Raw genomic sequence first — 17,967 nt, forward strand, 5'->3', positions numbered from 1 at the left:
AGGACATTTGAATTTGGGAGCTGGTGGCTGTCCCGGCTTGCTGAATGTTTTCATGCATGTGCATTGCGGCCGCTTCATGCGTGCTGTGCTAATGTGTGCAATCCCGGCGTTTCTGCCTTGCACTAAGAAGATTTATTTGGGTGGAGAAATGGTCTGTGCAAACGGCAGTCCAGGTCTGTGCCTTGCCCTCGGAGGGAAAATGAAGATGTCTTGAATCTAAAACTCTGGTTTCCTGACTCTGGTTCTTTTTTGCTTTAATGTATCTGATTCGGTCTCCCCAGAGAGGACGTTTTAGTTGTCTTATTGTGGAGTCAGGGTCGCGAGCATAAACAGCTGATAGCAGATCACTGTGGCTGGGGTGGGAAGGAGGATTTGGAGAGGTTAAGCTATAGGGTCACCTTTTCCCCCTCTATTGTTCGGACTTCCTCTTATCATGATCTCCCCATCTGACCTTTGATCCGTTGCCTGCAGGAAGCCTACAGGCTGATTTATCGCACCTACCTCAATGAAGGCTTCTGGAGTCTCTGGCGAGGGAACTCAGCCACCATGGTCCGTGTGATCCCTTACGCTGCCATTCAGTTCTGCGCGCACGAAGAGTACAAGCAGCTCCTGGGGAGTTACTACGGCTTCCAGGGAAAGTAAGATGCAGTGTGGCTTTGATCCTTGCAGAGGAGGACGGAGCAGTTTGTGGGACCAGAGATGCAGGGAGGGAGCACGTTTCCCTGCGTTGTGCAGGCCTGCTGAGTTGAGAGCTCCGTGGGTACTGAGGTGTGCTGGCCCCTCTCATGATGCCTTGGCAGAACGGGATGGGCGAGGGGGCTGAGCAAAGGGCCGGGCTCCTCGTCTTGCACAGGGGAAAGCTTTGTGAGAAGGTGACCCTATCTTCTAGAGGCGTGAGCAAGAAGTGGCCTAGACACCGAGTTAGCGCTTCCCTGTGCCGAGAGCAGGCAGGCAAAACAAAGAGCTTTTCTTTGCAGGAGAAGCAACAAGATCCAGCCTTGCGCTGTTACCTGAGCCATGCGCGTGGCCTGAGCCTCTTGCTCTTGGGCATGTAGAGTCTGAGACACCCCCAGTCAGCCTTGCTGCCCTCGACAGAGGTTTTCTCAAAGCCTCCTCCTTGAACGGCTGTGGCAAACCACAGCTGCTCCAACCCCCACCCACCCACCTCTCTTCAGTACACAGGCAGGGAAGGGATTCGGTAGCGGATAGAGTAGAGCCATGCTCAAAAGCCACGTAGTATTTCCATCTCCAGGTGATCTGTTTGGTCTCTTCTCTCACCTTACTTTAGAGCGCTGACACCCTTTCCTCGATTCATTGCTGGCTCTCTGGCAGGCACAACGGCTGCCATGTTAACCTACCCCTTGGATATGGTCCGTGCTCGAATGGCTGTCACGCCGAAGGAGATGTAAGTGCCTAACAAAAGCAAGTACAAGCACCCCGAACAAACACAGAACTTTCTTTTTAAGGTCAGATGATTTTGTTCCCATTTTCTGGGTCACTTCTTGCTCGGAGCCTTTGGTGTAATAAACCTCTTACTGCTGGGGTCTGAGCACTGATTAAATGACCAGAGCCCTGGTCAGTCCAGGGGCTGGAAGGAGATCGATACTGAAAGACCTCACTAGTAAAACCTGCGTGGTGGTTCTTGAGGAGGCCAGCTGGCACGGTGCCTCCGCGAGAGATGGAACAGCCAGGATATAGCATGTGGCGATAGGGCTGTAGGAGAGCTGGTGACTGGCTTCTCCGGACTGAAATCCCTTCTGAGCTGTTTGCTGAGCTCAGAGCCCAAATAATTAACTGTTGATCCTTCAGAAAGTCCTGTTGGAATTATTACTGGTGTATGCAGTCACTAACCAGCGCAGATTTGGTTTTCCTGTGTCCGCATGCTAGGTACAGCAATATTGTTCACGTCTTCATCCGAATATCCCGAGAGGAAGGATTGAAGACATTGTATAGGGGATTTACACCGACCATCCTTGGAGTGATTCCATATGCTGGGCTTAGCTTCTTCACCTATGAGACGTTGAAGAAACTGCATGCAGGTAAAGGCAACTTGGTTTGCTTTCGAATGAAAGGGTGTAGGCTTTTGGCCGGTTCCAGATGTTTGAATTCAGCGGTACAAGTCCTTTGCCTGGCCTTGAAGCCAATTGCAAAGTTCTGTGCTGGTGGAGCCTGTGCCTTTGTCTCTCTGATTCCAGGCTATGATGAAGGCAAGCCGCAGATAAGCGGTATCTGTCTTGCAGAGGAACAAGGGGGTGCAAGTCCTGGGTGCAGAAGGGCTGGGTTACATACCGAGTCAGCTAACAACCAAATTGGGTACAAAATCTCAGGGGCTCAGGCACTCAGCACTCCCTTTGGTTCTCTGCCCACTTGCCCTGAATCACGTGTTTATGATGAGAAGCTTTCTGCCCTCTGCTACTTTCTCTTTCCCAGATCACAGTGGGAAATTGCAGCCATCCCCTCCGGAGCGGCTTTTGTTTGGTGCCTGTGCAGGCTTGATCGGCCAGTCAGCCTCTTACCCCCTGGATGTGGTTCGCCGACGCATGCAGACAGCGGGGGTTATGGGACACACGTACAGTTCCATCCTTCTCACCATGCAGGAGATTATAAGAGAAGAGGGACTAATCCGTGGCTTGTACAAAGGACTCAGCATGAACTGGGTCAAAGGTCCGATTGCAGTGGGAATAAGCTTCACAACCTTTGACCTGACGCAGATCCTTCTCCGTAAATTACAGCACAGCACTAATGTTGAAAGGTAGTAGCTTAATCCCCACAGCCCTTGCTGGGGAAAAGTACAACAACGTGTAGAAAGAGCAATGCTAGCGTTCCCTCACATTGTACATGCTCTCCTGCAGCTGAGAACTTTGTTTGTTCTGTTGTTGTAATTTTTTTTCTTTTGAATGAGCCTCTGAGTTTTATGGAAACCTCGACCTGAAACTAACTCTTTCCTGAACAAAATTCTTACGGTTCTGCAGAACTGAGTCCTCTAAAGCAGCTGCCTCACCCTTCTGTTTTACTCTTTGATACCGGGAGTGGAGCCTCTCAAACAAACACGTGCTGCTGCTGGCTCCTCACCTGGGCTCTGTGGGCAGATGAAGCGGTGGATGATGAAAGAGAGGACTCGGTGCTGTTGGAATGAACCCCTGGATCTGGGAAGTGACTGCTGCTCCTGGTAGGCAGTTTTGAGTTACTGAACATGTGTTAGCTGGAGGCAGCGTGCCAAGTGCAATATTCCATTTAGTCTGTCGGGAGTTCCAGATTCCTCTGACCTGTAAGCATCCGTCTCCATAAAACAGGACGCAGCAGGATTTAACAGGTCCAGGTCACTCCTTTTGTTCTGGAAGTTGAATGTGAGCTCCGGCTAGAAATGCTGCCCTTTTCCCAACGTTCTTCTCGTTACTGGGTTGAGTTGCGTAAAATCTCGCTTGCTTGCAATGTTCCTCTGAGATTACCAAAGACTGTAGACAGCAGGGGAGGAAAGTTCTGAGCAGTTTTGTAAATCCAATTCTCATGTTTGTTGTCAGTGTTACTGAGCAGGGGCTGTGCCCGGATTCACGAACAGGATTGAATCGAACTGCAGAAATGCTTTCGGGCTCCCCAAACCCTTCCATTGTTGTCACGGTCTTCAAGGCAGCGTTTTCGGGGGGATTTGGCAGGCTGTAGCATTGATGCACTAGAAAAGGAGGCGTCGCGTAAAGTTGAAGCAGTTTTATCCTTCAGTATTATTGTCGCTGCTTTCCGCACGATGTGAGAACAAACGTCCCGCAGGTGCACGCGTGACACAGGCGGCGCCATCCTGCAAGGTGTGTTCGCGTCTGGTGGATACAGCCTAGTAGTTGACTCAAGCTTCTGGCCCTGCTTTGGAACAACTTGGTTGTCCTTTGGTGCCTGCTGTGTAGGTTGTGTCACCTCTGTTTATTAGTCCACACCTAAGCCTACTTGCTTTTATTCCTAGAGTTCTTCTGGACCCACTGGGTCCTTGGGAGAATGGGCAGCACAGCTGGTATGGACCCTGCAGAAATTATATCTAGTGCCAATCATTTCTAGTTGCAAGTTGAAAATGAATGGGGAAGCACCTTTCAGTGTTTCTGTTTCAAGTGGGTTTTCAGGGAAAAGGAGATTTGGGGGCGGTTTCGGTTTATGTTCCATTCCTCTGTTAAATTGGGAGTGCAAGAGAGGTCAGAGAAGCTTGAGAGTTCTCTGAGATTCGGATTACATAAACCAAGATTAAAAATCCCTTTCCAGCTGATACAGTCTGTAATGTATGAAAGGAAAATAAGGTATAACTTAAAAGCTGTCCTTTCCTGGTGTACGTAGTTTAGCCGTTGTAGTTCGAGCTTTGTGTCATGGCTTTGTTAATGGGAATGGAGGGAATTGCACAATTGGTAGAAATAGCTTTCTCCTTTCTTTTGTCTTTGCACTTGTTCTTTGGAGCATAACTTGCTTCTAATGCCAAATATTTCCCTAGGAATTGAGCACCTACACTTCCATTTTGTGGACACGGCGGAGAGCCAGCGTACTGAAGTATTAGCATGCGTGTTGTTCCCGGAACACGTGCGATACTGTCATGGTTGTGGCTGGGCGGGGTATTAACCTCAGTAATTTCTGCCTCCAAGCCCACAAATGATGATTTCCATTGTGAAACTTGACTGCAGCTGCCGATTTACCTTGTAATTAAAGCAATGTTAGGTGGTGGTGTTTGAAGAGTCTTTAGAAACGATAGCCATGAGTTCTGTATATTTTTTGCTCCATTGCTAATGGAAGATGATCAGTTGTTTTCTTCGTTGGGGTGAAATTCTGTTGAGTCCTTTGCGAGAGCTCTGATTTCTTTTCTCCAATGGAGAAGCCAATTACTTCTGCTCTTGTCTTTATCCTGTCTGGCCCAGTGAGGAAATACGAAGCCGGTTGCATCCTACCACCAGGGTGAGGTGCAGAGCAGCAGCTAGGTGTGCCCGCAGCCGGCGCGGACCTGACCGTGTGTACAATGCGTAGCGAGTTCTCTTGCAGCTTGAAGGGTGCCGGTTCAGAGCGCGGCCCTTTCTGCACAGCCGGTGGGTACTACCTGAGGATGGTCTCCCTTGCTCCATAGCACGGTAGGCCCTCTCAGAGGCGAGCACAGCAGAGCTTGTCTTACGAGGTGCTGAGCATTGCTGAACCCCTGTGGCAACGGAGGTGGCTTGATGCCTCCTGGGTCCCGACTGGGAAGGGATTTACACTGGATATGACTAACCGCTTGGTTGGGACCGAACGGGAGGGCACAGGGTGCCGTCTGCCGTGTCAGGGGTGCAGCTGGTATAGTACCTGGACAAGGAGAAGCCTGTGGAGGAGGCAGCTTCTGGCTGGCTGGCCCTGGCATCGCCCACCGTGCAGCCAGAGCCTGGCGACTCCGAGGTGAGAAACAGGACCTGAAGCACAGCCAGACTTGGAAGCACTGGGCTCAGATAAGTTGTTCCTTAATTAGCAGCTGTACCTGATTATAATTCAGTGGAGTTTTAACCAAACACGTTTTTCCAAGTTTTGCAGGCTGAGTGTTTGTTCAGAGACAGATCTTTGAATTCAGTCTGTAATGGTTTTGGTGCTTTTGTTTCTTGGACAAAAGTGTTCAGAGTAACTATGTGTTACTGCTTTGGGTTGGTTTAAATAGCTTTTTTTCTTTTTTTCTTCTCTGGTTTGAATGTAGAAAAGGAGAAAACAGAGTGTTCTCTTCCCTTCTCTTAATCCTTGCATGAATTGAGGCATGTTCCAGATCTCTCTGCTGCCTGGAATGAGTGCCCAAGGAGTTTAGGCACACTGGTTTGGAAAGGGAGGGTGTCTGTGTGCTGGCCAGGAAGGTCTGTTGCCTTTAGCTCTGAGAACAGAGACAAGTCTAACAGGAATATTCTCTAGTCCTTTATTTCTTTAGAACTTCTTTACTACCACAGATTCTCCTATTTTTCATCTTATTCTTCTCCGATTCCTTGCTTTTATTTTCAAGTCGTTGTTCCTTAATGCGTTACCGCCAAACATTAATTTGTGCTTTCCACCCCCCACCCCCCCCCCGCCCCCTTGTCTGCTCTCCCTCCCTTCCTGCTTCTGCACCTTTAGTCCTGCACTAGCACTTCAAGAAAATCGGGTCCGATGAAATGCATTCAAAATTACAAACCCGCAGCTTTGAGAGCGATACCCAACCAGGCATCCCACTCACAGGCGGGGATGCTTGTGGCATGGGGCAAGAACTTAAAGGCATTAGGTGATGGGGCAGAAGGGTTTTTGAAAGGTTCTTGAACTACTTGTCCAGCCTAGCGCCGTCGCTTCTCCTAGCTCCTTTTCTTCCCAAGCTGTGAAACGCTGCTGCTTCTCGCCGTTCCCTCTTTGGGCACCTCCGCGTGATGCCCGCTCTCTCCGTGGAAGTGGCTGCTGGCTTGGGCAGGTGGTTCTGGGAGAGCTGGTCCTTCTGGGATGCTCAGTTGGGGGACTTGCACGTGAAAGGTGGGATCTGAGCTGGCGTCTTGCAAACCTGTTTGCAAACAGGCCTCTGCCAGTTCCCCAGGAAGGTGCCGGTGGTTGGCAGGACCGTGGTGGAAGGATCAGGAGAGGGGTCCCAGGCTCCTGAGGCATGAAGTCCCTGAAAGCCGTGGGGTGGGATCAGGAGAGGGGTCCCTGGAAGCCCTGGGGTGGGCATCGGTACTCCACGGGAGCTCTCCAAAAGCAGTTTTGTAGCTTCTGTGGGAAAACAGCGGTACTTCTGGTAACTTCTTCCCACCGTCCGCCTGGAAGGACGCGAGCACTGTTGTCTTTTTACACAAAAAGCAGATGAAAGGAAACCTTGAGCAGAAGCACTGTGGCAACCCTGAGCGAGTGTGGTGCCAGGCCTGGGCGGGCAGGAGGGGAAGGAATGCGGTGTGGAATACTTCCCATGCCCTTCTCCCAGTGCCTGACTGGGTGCTTGGAACCTGCAGGGAGCCCAGGGTGCGCTACGGACCCCCCCTACCTGGACTGGGCCAGAGGAGGAGGTGGCCTTCCTACAAACCAGCCTTTTTTTATTATTATTTTTAATTGTAGGGGCTGATTCCTCCCGCTACCCCCGTCTCCCCCGTAAATGCCGTGTGCTGCAGGGTTTCCCAGCACTGTTCACTGCCTGTGTGGTCTATGCATATATTAGCACAAACACTGTTAAATGCCTTTTGTCCAGACGTGTCCTCACCATCGATGTGTGTGTGTATGCGTGTGTGTCAGTTTGGAACTGCTTTTCTTGGATCTGGAGTTCTATTTTATTGCAGTGAAGACACTTTGTTATATAATGTTTATATATTTTAAGATTTGTGCCAAGAGAGGATGTATATTTAATAAAAAATATAATTGACTTTGCAGGCTCTCTGAGGGTGTCTCCTGTTCTACGTTGCCCGTAAGAGAGGGGGGTCTGGCACATCCGGATGGGTTTATCGAGGGGCTAAATATGGGGGAGGTGGGGGCTGTGGCTTGGGGGGTGCCTTTTGTGGGGCTCACGGTGCCCCCAACCACTGTGCACGGGTCATCACTTGGAGCTTGGCGTAGATGTTGGGAGAAGCTTGAAGGATGGCAAGCAAACTGGGGCTGGCTGGAAGTCTGTGGTCCCTCCAGAGGCGGGCAGCGTTGTCCCCGTCCCCAGCGCCGCACTGGGGGACGGGGACGGGTGTGCAATGGCAGCAGGTGGCACTGTCGGCTCAGGCATGGCCCGGCAGCTTCCCCGAAGTTGGGGACCCCCAGCTGCTGCTCCGCTCTTGGGGCTCTCGGCGCTTGCAGCTGCAATCCTGGTCTGGTGCGGATGCGATGCTGCGATGCCCTGCAAGGTGGGAAGGTCACAGCAGCGAGGACAGGGCCAGTGCAGTGACCCTCCCTGTAGCCCACTATGGGCACGCTGGGGCAGAGCTGATGTCCTGGCTGTACCCCAAGGGAAACTGAGGCCCAGAGGCTGAGACTTGCACTAAACCTTGCAGGAAGAGCGTGGCAGAGCTGGGCAGCGGTCCCTGTCCCCCTCCCCTGGACCAGCTGCTTCTGGAGCCTGCCAGCTGAGGGTCAGCATCCTTGCCTTGGCCTTTCTGCCTCCCTCTGCACCAGGGAGCACCCCCCCGGGTTCCTTCGGGCTGCCAGCCACGGAGAGAGCTGCGAGTAGGAATGTCCTGCTGCTCCAAGCAGGAGCAGCTCTGTGAGATGCAGGACGGCAAGGAGGGGGGGGGGGGGTGGTGGTGTCATTTTGGATGGAAGTGGGGTGGGAAGGCAGGGCTCACGCTTCCCCCCCTGCCAGGGCACGAGGAAAGAACCCCAGCCCTCGGGTTCTCGCCAAGCATGGCTCGGCGGGAGCAGAGGTGGGTGTGCAGTCAGTGGGCGCAGGCGATGCTGCGCCAGAGCTGGGTCACCGCAGGAATTCCCAGTGCCAGGCCGAATCCTGGTGCCAGTGGAGCCTCGGCAGTGACAAAACCTCTCGGTCCCAGCTGCTCCCCTCTCTGCAGAGAGCACGGCCCTTGGCAGAGCCCTGCCCATACTGTCTTCTAAAATAAAGCAATAGAAATAATTCCGGGCTGAGGAAGATGGGGGGGCCCTTTCACTTTATTTGATGTGGCCCAATTTCAGTGCCTGTGGATCTGTCTCCTGCTCTTGGCTAGTCTATCAGTCATTGTCCCCGCCTGAGAGGGTCACGTCTGGGCAGATCTCAGGGGAGGAACTGTCTGCATGTCTGAATGCAGCACAACCCCTGGCCCTAGCAACCATCCTGCCTCCGCACAGGCTTCCCCCAGCTCAGCCCCCGGCTGCTCCTCCGCATGCTCCGGGAAAATTAGATAAATGAGCCATCAAGGCAGTCGGACTGGCTTCTAATGGGACGGCGCAGGCTGGAACAAGTCCCTCTCTGTCCTGGTCCTGCGGGAATCGCTTCTTCCTTGCACTTTTCCACCCGTGTCTTGGGGACAGTGCTGCTGGAGCCAAATTCTTCCCAGCCCTGGGCTGGTTAATGGTGCTGCTCTGGTTTCCCCAGCTGTTGGCAAGAGGGGAATTCCCCTGTCATTTTTTTTGGCAAAAGGGCTTTTACTGCATCCACAGCTTGGGTGACTGGGGAGGGCTGTCCGGATTAGCCCTGTTAACACCAGGCAAAGGGCTGCCTTCTCGCCTCAGCCCTTAGCAAGAGGGAATTAAGACCATTACAAGGCTATCAAAAAGGATCAGAGCCCCTCTCCCTTTCTCTAAGCAGCCCAGACCTGCTAATCCTTTTTCATGCAGCCAGACTAGCACCCACCGTGCGGTGGGGAAGAGCTCGGCTGAGCTGGATGAGGGGCTGCGTTCCCCGTGTGTCCCCCCCCCTGCAGCCACCATTTGGGCTGAGCACTGTGTTACCAGTCCAGGTGCGATCCCAGGGGGAGGAAGGGCCGGGAACAGGCACCAAGTCAGACTGCGATGGGGCAAACGCCAGGTCTGCTCTCGAACGCGGTGAAGCCCAACGGCGGCATCTGTGCAGGTGCTCAGCCCCTTCCCCTTGCTGCAGTTACAGGGGGCTTCGCTGCTCGCCCCCCTGCCCCAAGGCAGCCACCCTCACACCATTGGACCCCCTGCCCTGCTCCAGGGGCTCCAGGGCCACAAAGCACAAAGCAGCTGCTTTTAGAGCAGCAAACAACTCTGGGGTACTTCTTTATTTCTGAAACAGCCAACAGCCAGGGCTGCTGAGCCTGAGGATTTCACACGAAGCAGAGGGATGACCCCAAGGAGCTCCATCCCAGCTGGCTGGAGCAGCGACCCTACAAAAACACCCTTGCCTGCAGCTGGTGGGGGCAAACGCTAGGCAAAGCAACCCCCAAATCTGTGCTGGAGAGCTGCGCCACCACTCCAACCCAGCCGTGAGCTCTGCACCACGGAGGGGCGATCCCCACCGGGTCCCCTGCCCGGCGCGGACTGCCTGGGCTAGCAGGAGCTGCCGCCCTCCAGGGAAACACGGCGGCAGCGTGGTGTCCCTGTGTCCTCAAAGGAAACACAGTGGCAGAGTGTCCCCGTGTCAGCTCAGAGCAGGCAGCACCGAACCCGGCCATGGCACTTCAGCTCCTCCATCACTGTCCGGGGCCAGGAACGGGAGGAGGGGCTGGAGCGGCGGCAGGGTGAGAGCAGGCACGGTGGTGATGGGCGGCAGGCGCGGGTGATGCCTGCGCTGGCCCAGACACATAAAACCTATAATGCCAAGACCTGGAGGCAGAAATATCCCCACGTGCATGTCCATGTGTGCCACCAGCACGTGCAAAGGGAGAAACCAGCCAAGGCAGGAGCAAAGGGACCAGCAGCCAGGGCACCAGCTGTGCCCCAAGGCACATCCCAGCTACCTCCCAGTCAGGAGGCTGCCAGGTACTGGTGGAAGTAGAGGCCGAAGAGGCTGGTGACAACCTGGCAGGCAGCCACCCACCAGGTGAGGAAGGCGAAGAGTCCACGGAAGAAGAGAGGGGTGAAGATGGCACCCAAGATGCTGGTGATCTGCTCCACCGCAGCACGCACGTCCTCCCTGTCCTCGCCGCTGGGACGTGGCGGTGCTGCGGTCGCTGCCGGAGGGAGGGGAAGGGGGTCTGGGTACAGTCCCCATGAGTGGTGCCCTGTGTGACAGAGGGGACAGGTCCGTGGGGGGGCCGGTCCCCGTGCTGCAGCCTCATCCCTGTGCTACAGCCGTGCTGGTGGCAGAGTCCCAGCATCGCTGCGTGCATTCAGGTCGTGCCAACTGCAAACTGTGTCTTGAGAGCCTGGGGACGCCTTGGATACTGATGGCTTGATGATGACTTGCAGGTCCCATCCTGCCCCTCCTGAGCCCCCCCGTTCCCCCCGCCGCCTCCTTACCCAGCGTCTTGAGGAGCAGCGTGCAGTGGAGGGTGAGGATGATGGGCCCCAGGTACTGCAGGCTGACCACGGAGACGTAGCAGTAAATCCTCGTGATCTGTGGGCAGTGGGGATCAGCAGGAGGCCAGCAGCCGTGCCCGCACCCCCGCTCCTATCCCAGCTCCCGCATCCGGACCTTGCGCTGGATCTCCAGGATGGTGATGCGCCCGGCTTCCTTCCTCATCTGCTCCACCCAGCGCTCGGCCAGGCCCAGGTACGCCTGGAGGTGATGGCGAGTGACAGCCAGGCGCAGCAGGCAGAGGCCGACGATGGTCCAGAGGCGTGCAGTGTTGTAGGCAGAGTCTGACATGCTGGGACAAGAGGAGGGGGCTGTCAGGGAGATCTCAGGGTCCAGAACCCCCCTGTACCCCAGAAGGTAACTGATGGAACAGGGGGTGGTGGTGGTGGTGAGGATGGGGGTGCTACTGGTGGTGGAGGAGGTGGACTGGTGTGCCCATGCCTCAATTTCCCCTCGGGGCAAGGATGCCAGGGCACAGAGTCAGACCCGCTGCCAGTGCCCCACTTACATCTGCACCGTCTGCTTGCCCATGGGCGCGTGGAGCAGGAATTCCCGTGAGATGGGCTTGATCCACATCACCACCACGAGGACAGGCGCCAGGAAACTCACGTGGAGCAGGACCCTGTGGCGGAGCCATCAGAGACCCCCACGCAGCCTGGTGCCCCCCGTGGGCAGGGACCGATCCTCACCTGTGCCCCCTTCACCCTCTCCCATCACCAAACCTCCTCGCTGCCCTGCAGCCGCAGAGCCAGGGGGGTCCCAGCCCCGAGACACCCGCACCGACCCCCCCGCCTCCTTCCCCACCCATAGATTTCACCCAACTGGGTCAGGGGCTTGTCGGCCGCCATCCGGAGAGCATCAAGGTGTGTCTGGGCCAGGCGCAGCCCCGGGAAGGTCAGGCAGGCACCCAGGAAGGAGCACAGGGCCACCAGCCCCAGCTTGAAAGCCAGCTTGGCGAGGGGCAGCCTGTGGAGAGAGAAGGTAGCACAGGGGGAACACGGGCTGGCCCCATCCCTGGTGGTCCCCGGAGGGGTTCCCCACCCAGACCTCCAAAAAACCTCCCCAAAACCTCCATTTTCCTCCCTGCCCAGTCATCAACTCACGTCCACTCCCAGCCCCGCTGCTTCAGGATGCTCTCCAGGTTGCTAGTGACGCTGGCCAGCCCTGTGGGGAGCAACCCCCCCATCAGTGGGGTGCACACAGCCCTCAGGGACCCCCTGCCCACCCACCTCTCCCCATGCCCCCTCACCCACCGGGCTCGAGGCCGAACTCCAGGTAGTCCTCGCGGATGACCAGGGCCACCATGGCGAGGAGGAGGAAGAAGAAGGCGAAGGTGAGGCAGACGGAGCGCTCACCTCCCTCCTCCGAGCGGAAGTAATGGCGCATCACCATGAAGAAAACCTTGCTGCAGGCGAGGGACGGCTGTCAAGGAAACCAGGGACTTCGGGGTGTCCCCCGACACCTGTGGGCCCCCCCTGCTCATTAGCACCTTGTAAAGCATCTGCATCATTAGGCCACTGCCCCCTTCTCTGGGGGGAAGGCTCTCATCAGGCACCTTTACAGCTCATCAGCGAGTGGCTTATAAATCCGTAAATTTAAGATTTCCACCACAACTGGGTTTTAATGGGGAAAAACCAAGGATGGCGGGTTCCTTCTCCGGCAGCCTGGACCTGGCGGGTTGTGGCAATTGCACCCGGCAGAAGGATACACGGAGAAGACGACTGTCAGCAGGCACCAGAGCACCCCGATGTTCGTCTCCTTCTGGGGGTCCGCCAGGCAGTAGTAGCCCTCGGTGAAGATGTACACGGCGGTGGAGTACACAGCAAAATCCACAAACCACTGGTAGTCCAGGAAATAACGCAGCACTGGTGTGACAGAAGGACACGTCACCGTGCTATGGAGACGGACAGCGGGGGTCCTGGGCACAGCCAGGGGTCCTGAGTCCAGGGCAATGGTGGGTGCTGCGTGCAGAGGGAGCGGAGGGTGCACGGGGGTTACCGAGAGCATCCACGGCAGTGATGGGGCTGGTGTCCAGGCGGAGGTCGATGTCCCGGGGCACAGAGAGGGGCTTGTCATCCGTCACGCCATTCATCCTCCTGCAAGGGAAACCCAGGCTGGGGACGGTGGCCAACGAGCTGCTTGTCCCCTGCGCCCCATGGTGCCAACAGCCCTGCGCACGGCCCCAACTGTGGGTGCCTCACGTCCCCAGAGGCGACCCGCAGCACTCCGCCATGACTTCCATTATCACCAAACCAAGATATTGATCATTTGAAGTCCCTCCTGCCCGCCGAAGCCGCGAGCTGAGCTGACCTGTCCCGCCGGGCCCTGGGGCGCTGCTTCCCTGCCAGGGCGCAGAGCTCCTCGTCCGAGGGGTGCTTGTAGCGGTGCAGGCTGGAAGGGAGCCGTCGGCTGTCAGCGGTGCCGGGGGGTGTCCCCAAGGCCCCCCCAGGAACAAGCAGGGAGGAACGGGCCACGTACCTGCCGTTGCAGAGGAGCCAGCGAGCAAAGGAGCAGTGTGGGGCCATCTTCTGCATGACGCTGGCTGCCAGCAGGCTCAGCACCACCTGCACCCCCATCACCGCCTGCACCGGGGGCACCCGCAGGGGCTGACCCTCGCACCCCAGCTCCCAGAGCTGGGGGGAGCTGGGGACCCCCCCCAGCCTGCAATGCCGGGGCTTTCTGCTTCCCCCAGCCCCTGTCCCTGCTATGGGACAGCCTGGGGGTGCATCCCTGAGGCAGGCACCCTCCGGACATGGCCCCCCCCCCGGGTGTGCAACCCCTGGGACATGCTGGGCATGCACCCCCCGGCAGGCACCCTCCAGGCACGCACACCCCTGGGATACCCCAGGAATGACCACTCGGGCACGCACCCCCCCGGCAGGCACCCACATGCATGCACCCTCCCCCAGTCGTGCAACCCCCCGGAACACCCCCGGGCATGCACCCCCCCGGGCATGCACCCTCTGGACTTGGACACCCCGGGACACTCCGGGCATGCACCCCAGAGCACGCACACACCCGCCGGGCTTGCACCCCCCTGGGCTTGCACCCCCCGGCACAGCCCGTGCATGCACCCCCCCGGGCTGACCCCCTCCCGGACAGCCTGGACACGCACCCCCCAGGACAGCCCCCCCCCCCAAAGGGCCAGCCCCTCCCGGGCAGGGACCCCCGGCCCGCGCTCACCATGCCGGGGTCAGCGCAAAGGCGGCCGCAGGAAGCCCGGCCGCCGCCACCGTCCCGTGCCGGCCAATCCGCCGCTGCTCTCCCTCTGATTGGCAGCTAAGCGACCAATGGAGAGGCGGAGTTGGGCGGGGGCGGGCCCTTGACGGCGCCCTGTTTCCGCTGGCGCTGCCTCCTGGGAGCTGTGGTCCTGGCGCGCCCTGGGACAGCGTGTCCGAGTCCCGGCTGCGCACGGCTGGGGGGCGGGTGATGTATGTGTATGCCTGAGCCTGGCTGGACCCCAGGTGCCCACCAGAGCCGCTCTGTCAATGCCCTCCTCAGCTGGACAGGGGAGAGAAAACACAGCAAAAGGCTCGTGGGCTGAGGTGAGGACAGGGACATCACTCAGCAGTTACCGTCACAGGCAAAACAGACTCGACTTGGGGACATCAGTTTAATTTATTACCGTTGAAATCAGAGTAGGGTAATGAGAAATAAATGCAAAACTTAAAAACACCTTCCCCCACCCCCCTGCTTCTTCCCAGGCACAACTTCACTCCCGATTTCTCTCCCTCCTCCCCACCAGCAGCGCAGGGGACAGGGAATGGGGCTGTGGTCAGTTCATCGCACATCTCTGCTGCTCCTTCCTCCGCAGGGACAGGGCTCCTTGCGGGGTCCCTCCCACGGGAGACTCCTCCACCAGCTTCTCCAACGTGAGGAGTCCTCCAGTGGGCAGTGGTTCTTCCTGAGCTGCTCCAGTGGGGGTCCCCGGGGGGTCCCCAGCCTGGGCTCCTCCCCACGGGGCCACAGGTCCTGCTGGGAGCTGCTGCAGCGTGGGCTGCCCACGGGTCACAGCCCCCTGCCCCAGCATGGGGTCCTGCCTGGGCTGGGGGGGGGATCTGCTCCCCCGTGGGCTCCATGGGCTGGGGGCACAGCCTGCCTCGCCGGGGGCTTCCCCTTGGGCTGCTGGGGAACCTCTGCTCCGGTGCCTGGAGCCCCCCCGGCCCTCCTTCCTCACTGACCTGGGTGCCTGCAGAGCTGCTGCACTCGCATATTCTCCCTCCTCTCTTCTGCTGCAATTTGTTGCACGGGGGGGGGTTGCCCCTTTTCTTAAATCTGTTATCCCAGACTATCGCTGATGGGCTCAGCCTTGGCCAGTGGTGCATCCATCTGGAGCCGGCTGGCATTGGCTCCATTGGACATGGGGGCAACTTCTGGCATCGTCTCACAGAAGCCACCCCTGTAGCCCCCTGCCACCAAACCCTTGCCACACAAACCCAGTACGAGCCCCTATGTACATAGGCACATGCATGTGGGTGTGCGTTTGCACCTGACAGGCCCCTTCAGGCTGAGGCTGTGCGATGCCCACCCCTGCACCCAGCCCCCGGGCACTGTACTTTGGGGACAAAGGAGGGCACAGGGGTTTGGGTGGCAGCAGCTCCATCCCTGTGGCCTCCCCATCCTCCTCCACCCTGGCCTGGGGCTGGCTAAGCTGGGACCTTCCCCTCCCTGTGCACTCCCTGGAGCAACGATGCCACAGGGCTGTAACCATCCCACATGCCATGTCCTTTTGCCCATGTCTTCCTTGCAGGATAAATGGGATCCTCTCCTGCATTTCTCCCCCTGTTGCTGCCCGGCTGCATCTCTCTGCGAGCACCAGAGGACCTGAAGCTGGATGAGGCCAGGGCAGAGCCCACCGGGTGCAGCATGTCCAAGGTGACGGTGGATGGTGGATAAGGGGCTTCGGTGCCCACCACGGTGCCAGCACCTGCGTCACGGTGGGGGTCTGCAGGCTTCGCAGCTGAGCTCGGAGATATTTAGGCTGTGCCAGCCCTGTCCTGCAAGGAGCACCCACTCACCCTGACTGGGGGCTCTGCCGGGTGCTGGTGGGTGTCCTGGTCCAGGCAGGGTGCTGGTGGCCCCGAGGGGTTGCCATGGATATCGATCTCCCAGGTGACGGGATGCACTTCCCGCTAGATGTCGCTTCGGCCTGTGCCCCGAGCATCCCCCGTGGGTTGGGGTACACAGGCTTGGGGTGCCACATCCTCCCCCCATCCCCAGGCACCCCTGGAGTGGCCTGGGCATGCAGCCCGCTGTGCCCCCTGTACCAGCCTCAGCCAGGAGCTGAGCAGCCCCTCCACCACCAGCAGGGAGAACTCAGGGGCTGCGATGCCAAAAAGTCCCCCCAGTTCCCCCAAAGTGGCCCAATTCTGGCTGCCAGGTGCCCACAGCTGAGCCAAGCCAGGGTTGGAGGGAGAAACCTGCTCCATCACCTTTGCTGGCTGGGCATACCTCATGACCTGCCCCCCACCACCCCAAACCCCCAGGGCCCCCCAGCCGTTGCACTGGGGTGCAGCACTGGCCACAGGGGCTGCACAAACTGGTAGCTGTGCCTCTCTGGAACAAATACCGGGCCCCAGGATCCTCGCAGCCCCCACAGCATCAGCTTTCAGCTCCGCCGAGACACAAAAAAAAGGAGGGAAAGGTGGAAGATGGATGTTTGGAGCACCCCCAGCCCGGCTGCCCTCCCCCAGGACACAAAAGCCCCTTTGAGGACTGATTTTACACCGCTCCTGCCGGGATGCTCGAATTAGCATCAGCAAAGGGAGCTGCCGCGACGGGTGGTTGGCGATGCTCCTGTAAAGTCATCAAATTAACGGGGTCCCCGGTCCTGTGCCCAGTGAGGGGGTGCCAGGCCCAGCATGGTCCCCGTAAGCACTGGGGGACGTTTCCTCGGTGCTGGGGCTTGGCAGCCACAGGGCACCCACCGAGCTGGAACCCATCCCATCCCGTGCTGCCGCCGGTCCCGCAGCTGGGAGACCCCATGGGCACCGCAGCCGGGGGGCGAGCTGGGGGACCCGCCACCTCTGGGCGATGCTGGGGGCAGCTGGCATGCCAGGACCCGCTCGGTGCCCATTCCTCCCCCAGAAGTTTCCCATTTTGCACAAAGGCGGCGGCGGGCGGCGGCGGGCATTGTCCGGGCTGCATCGCATTACCCAGGGCTCCCGGAGAAATCACTTGTATTTCACGCTCCATTGAGCAGCTGCCTGTATATATTTTCTGTGTTGCACTTTTAGCATGACAAAAGGAGAGGGCCTGTGAACTCCTTGCTCTTCAGACCTCTCCGACATGTCCCCTGAGCGGAGCCCCCCTCGGTTAGCATAACAAACTGCCACGCTCCCTCCAACGTGCTCCGGCTCCCTCCCAGGCCCTTTCCCCCCGGGTAATTTAATGTATAGCTCAATATTTGGGCGTCTGGGTCGCTGGCAGCGGCGGGCGAACGCGTGTGGGGGGAGCTGGGAGGCAAGGGTGTCGGCAAGGGCATCCTTCCGCGCATCCTCAGGGAAGCCGGCCTGGCCCCACGACACCCACAGCGTGCGTAACTGGTCACCAGCAACACCAGTGGGACCTCACAGCGCTCCCTGGGGAGAGGGCTGAGCCCCACTGGACCCAGCACTGGCTCTCTGGCTCGGGCATCCCGATGCCAAGTGAGCAACCAGAGTCCCCAGCCTGTGCCGTGGCGCTGTCACTGTCCCCTCCCTGTCTGCTGCTGGCGCTGCAGATCTCCAGGCTCTATTTTTGCCTTGAAATTTGATTTAAAAGACAGAAAAATGGGGGCTGCGGGGCTGGAGTAAGTCTGGGGACCAGACCCGCAGCACTGGAGCAACCAGTCAGTGTGCTGGGAGCTGGTGGTGTTGGATTGGTGTTTGTCCCTCCCGTCTCCCCCTTTCCCCAACCTGTCCCACTTGTCCCCTGCCAGGGCCACCCGTGGGGAACCCTGCGGACCAGCAAAGCAGGGCCAGACCCAGTTCCCAGTCTGGGGTGGAAACAAGGAGAGGAAGAGGGAGGGAGGGCAAGGTGAGACGTGCCTGTCCCCACGCTGACCAAGCCTGAAGCTGAGCTGCTCCTGTCTCCCCCCAGCCCAGAGGGGACAG

General features: G+C 58.1%; 2 protein-coding genes across 6 annotated transcripts in view; one reads left to right on the forward strand and one right to left on the reverse strand.

The window, feature by feature from the left end:
• SLC25A42 (solute carrier family 25 member 42) overlaps positions 1-7,344 on the forward strand; it is a 23,501-nt gene extending 16,157 nt beyond the window's left edge. For 3 of the 4 annotated variants that reach the window (XM_040589616.1, XM_040589615.1, XM_040589618.1), the window contains 4 exons: positions 472-638; positions 1,289-1,405; positions 1,888-2,039; positions 2,431-7,344. In XM_040589616.1, the coding sequence (XP_040445550.1) occupies positions 472-638; positions 1,289-1,405; positions 1,888-2,039; positions 2,431-2,756 (762 nt within the window). In that variant the 3' untranslated portion in view covers positions 2,757-7,344. The remainder of the gene's footprint in view (positions 1-471; positions 639-1,288; positions 1,406-1,887; positions 2,040-2,430) is intronic. The other variant, XM_040589617.1, reaches the window with a different exon arrangement.
• On the reverse strand, positions 3,955-14,123 carry TMEM161A (transmembrane protein 161A). Of its 2 annotated transcripts, none has more exons than XM_040589584.1 (12): positions 14,057-14,123; positions 13,352-13,455; positions 13,184-13,264; positions 12,872-12,969; positions 12,582-12,738; positions 12,127-12,278; positions 11,977-12,037; positions 11,696-11,839; positions 11,382-11,495; positions 10,991-11,165; positions 10,816-10,912; positions 3,955-7,798 (listed from the first exon to the last, which is right to left on the reverse strand). In XM_040589584.1, the coding sequence occupies exons 1-12, from the start codon at positions 14,057-14,059 to the stop codon at positions 7,680-7,682; spliced, it is 1,305 nt and encodes a 434-aa protein (XP_040445518.1). In that variant the 5' UTR covers positions 14,060-14,123; the 3' UTR covers positions 3,955-7,679. The 2 variants fall into 2 exon arrangements, with proteins under 2 accessions (XP_040445518.1, XP_040445516.1); XM_040589582.1 differs by lacking the exon at positions 3,955-7,798 and adding an exon at positions 9,621-10,577.
• Between the last annotated feature and the right edge of the window lie 3,844 nt (positions 14,124-17,967).

Source organism: Falco naumanni, chromosome 4 (assembly GCF_017639655.2).
Source record: "Falco naumanni isolate bFalNau1 chromosome 4, bFalNau1.pat, whole genome shotgun sequence".
NCBI classification, from domain to species: domain Eukaryota; kingdom Metazoa; phylum Chordata; class Aves; order Falconiformes; family Falconidae; genus Falco; species Falco naumanni.

What these genes read in the sequence shown, in the direction of transcription:
- TMEM161A (XM_040589582.1), bottom strand. An exon ending in TGGCTCCTCTGCAACGGCAG is followed by an intron (nt 13,265 to 13,351) that starts GTACGTGGCCCG and finishes GCTCCCTTCCAG; the next exon opens with CCTGCACCGCTACAAGCACC. An exon ending in CAGCGGGGCTGGGAGTGGAC is followed by an intron (nt 11,840 to 11,976) that starts GTGAGTTGATGA and finishes CTCTCTCCACAG; the next exon opens with GCTGCCCCTCGCCAAGCTGG.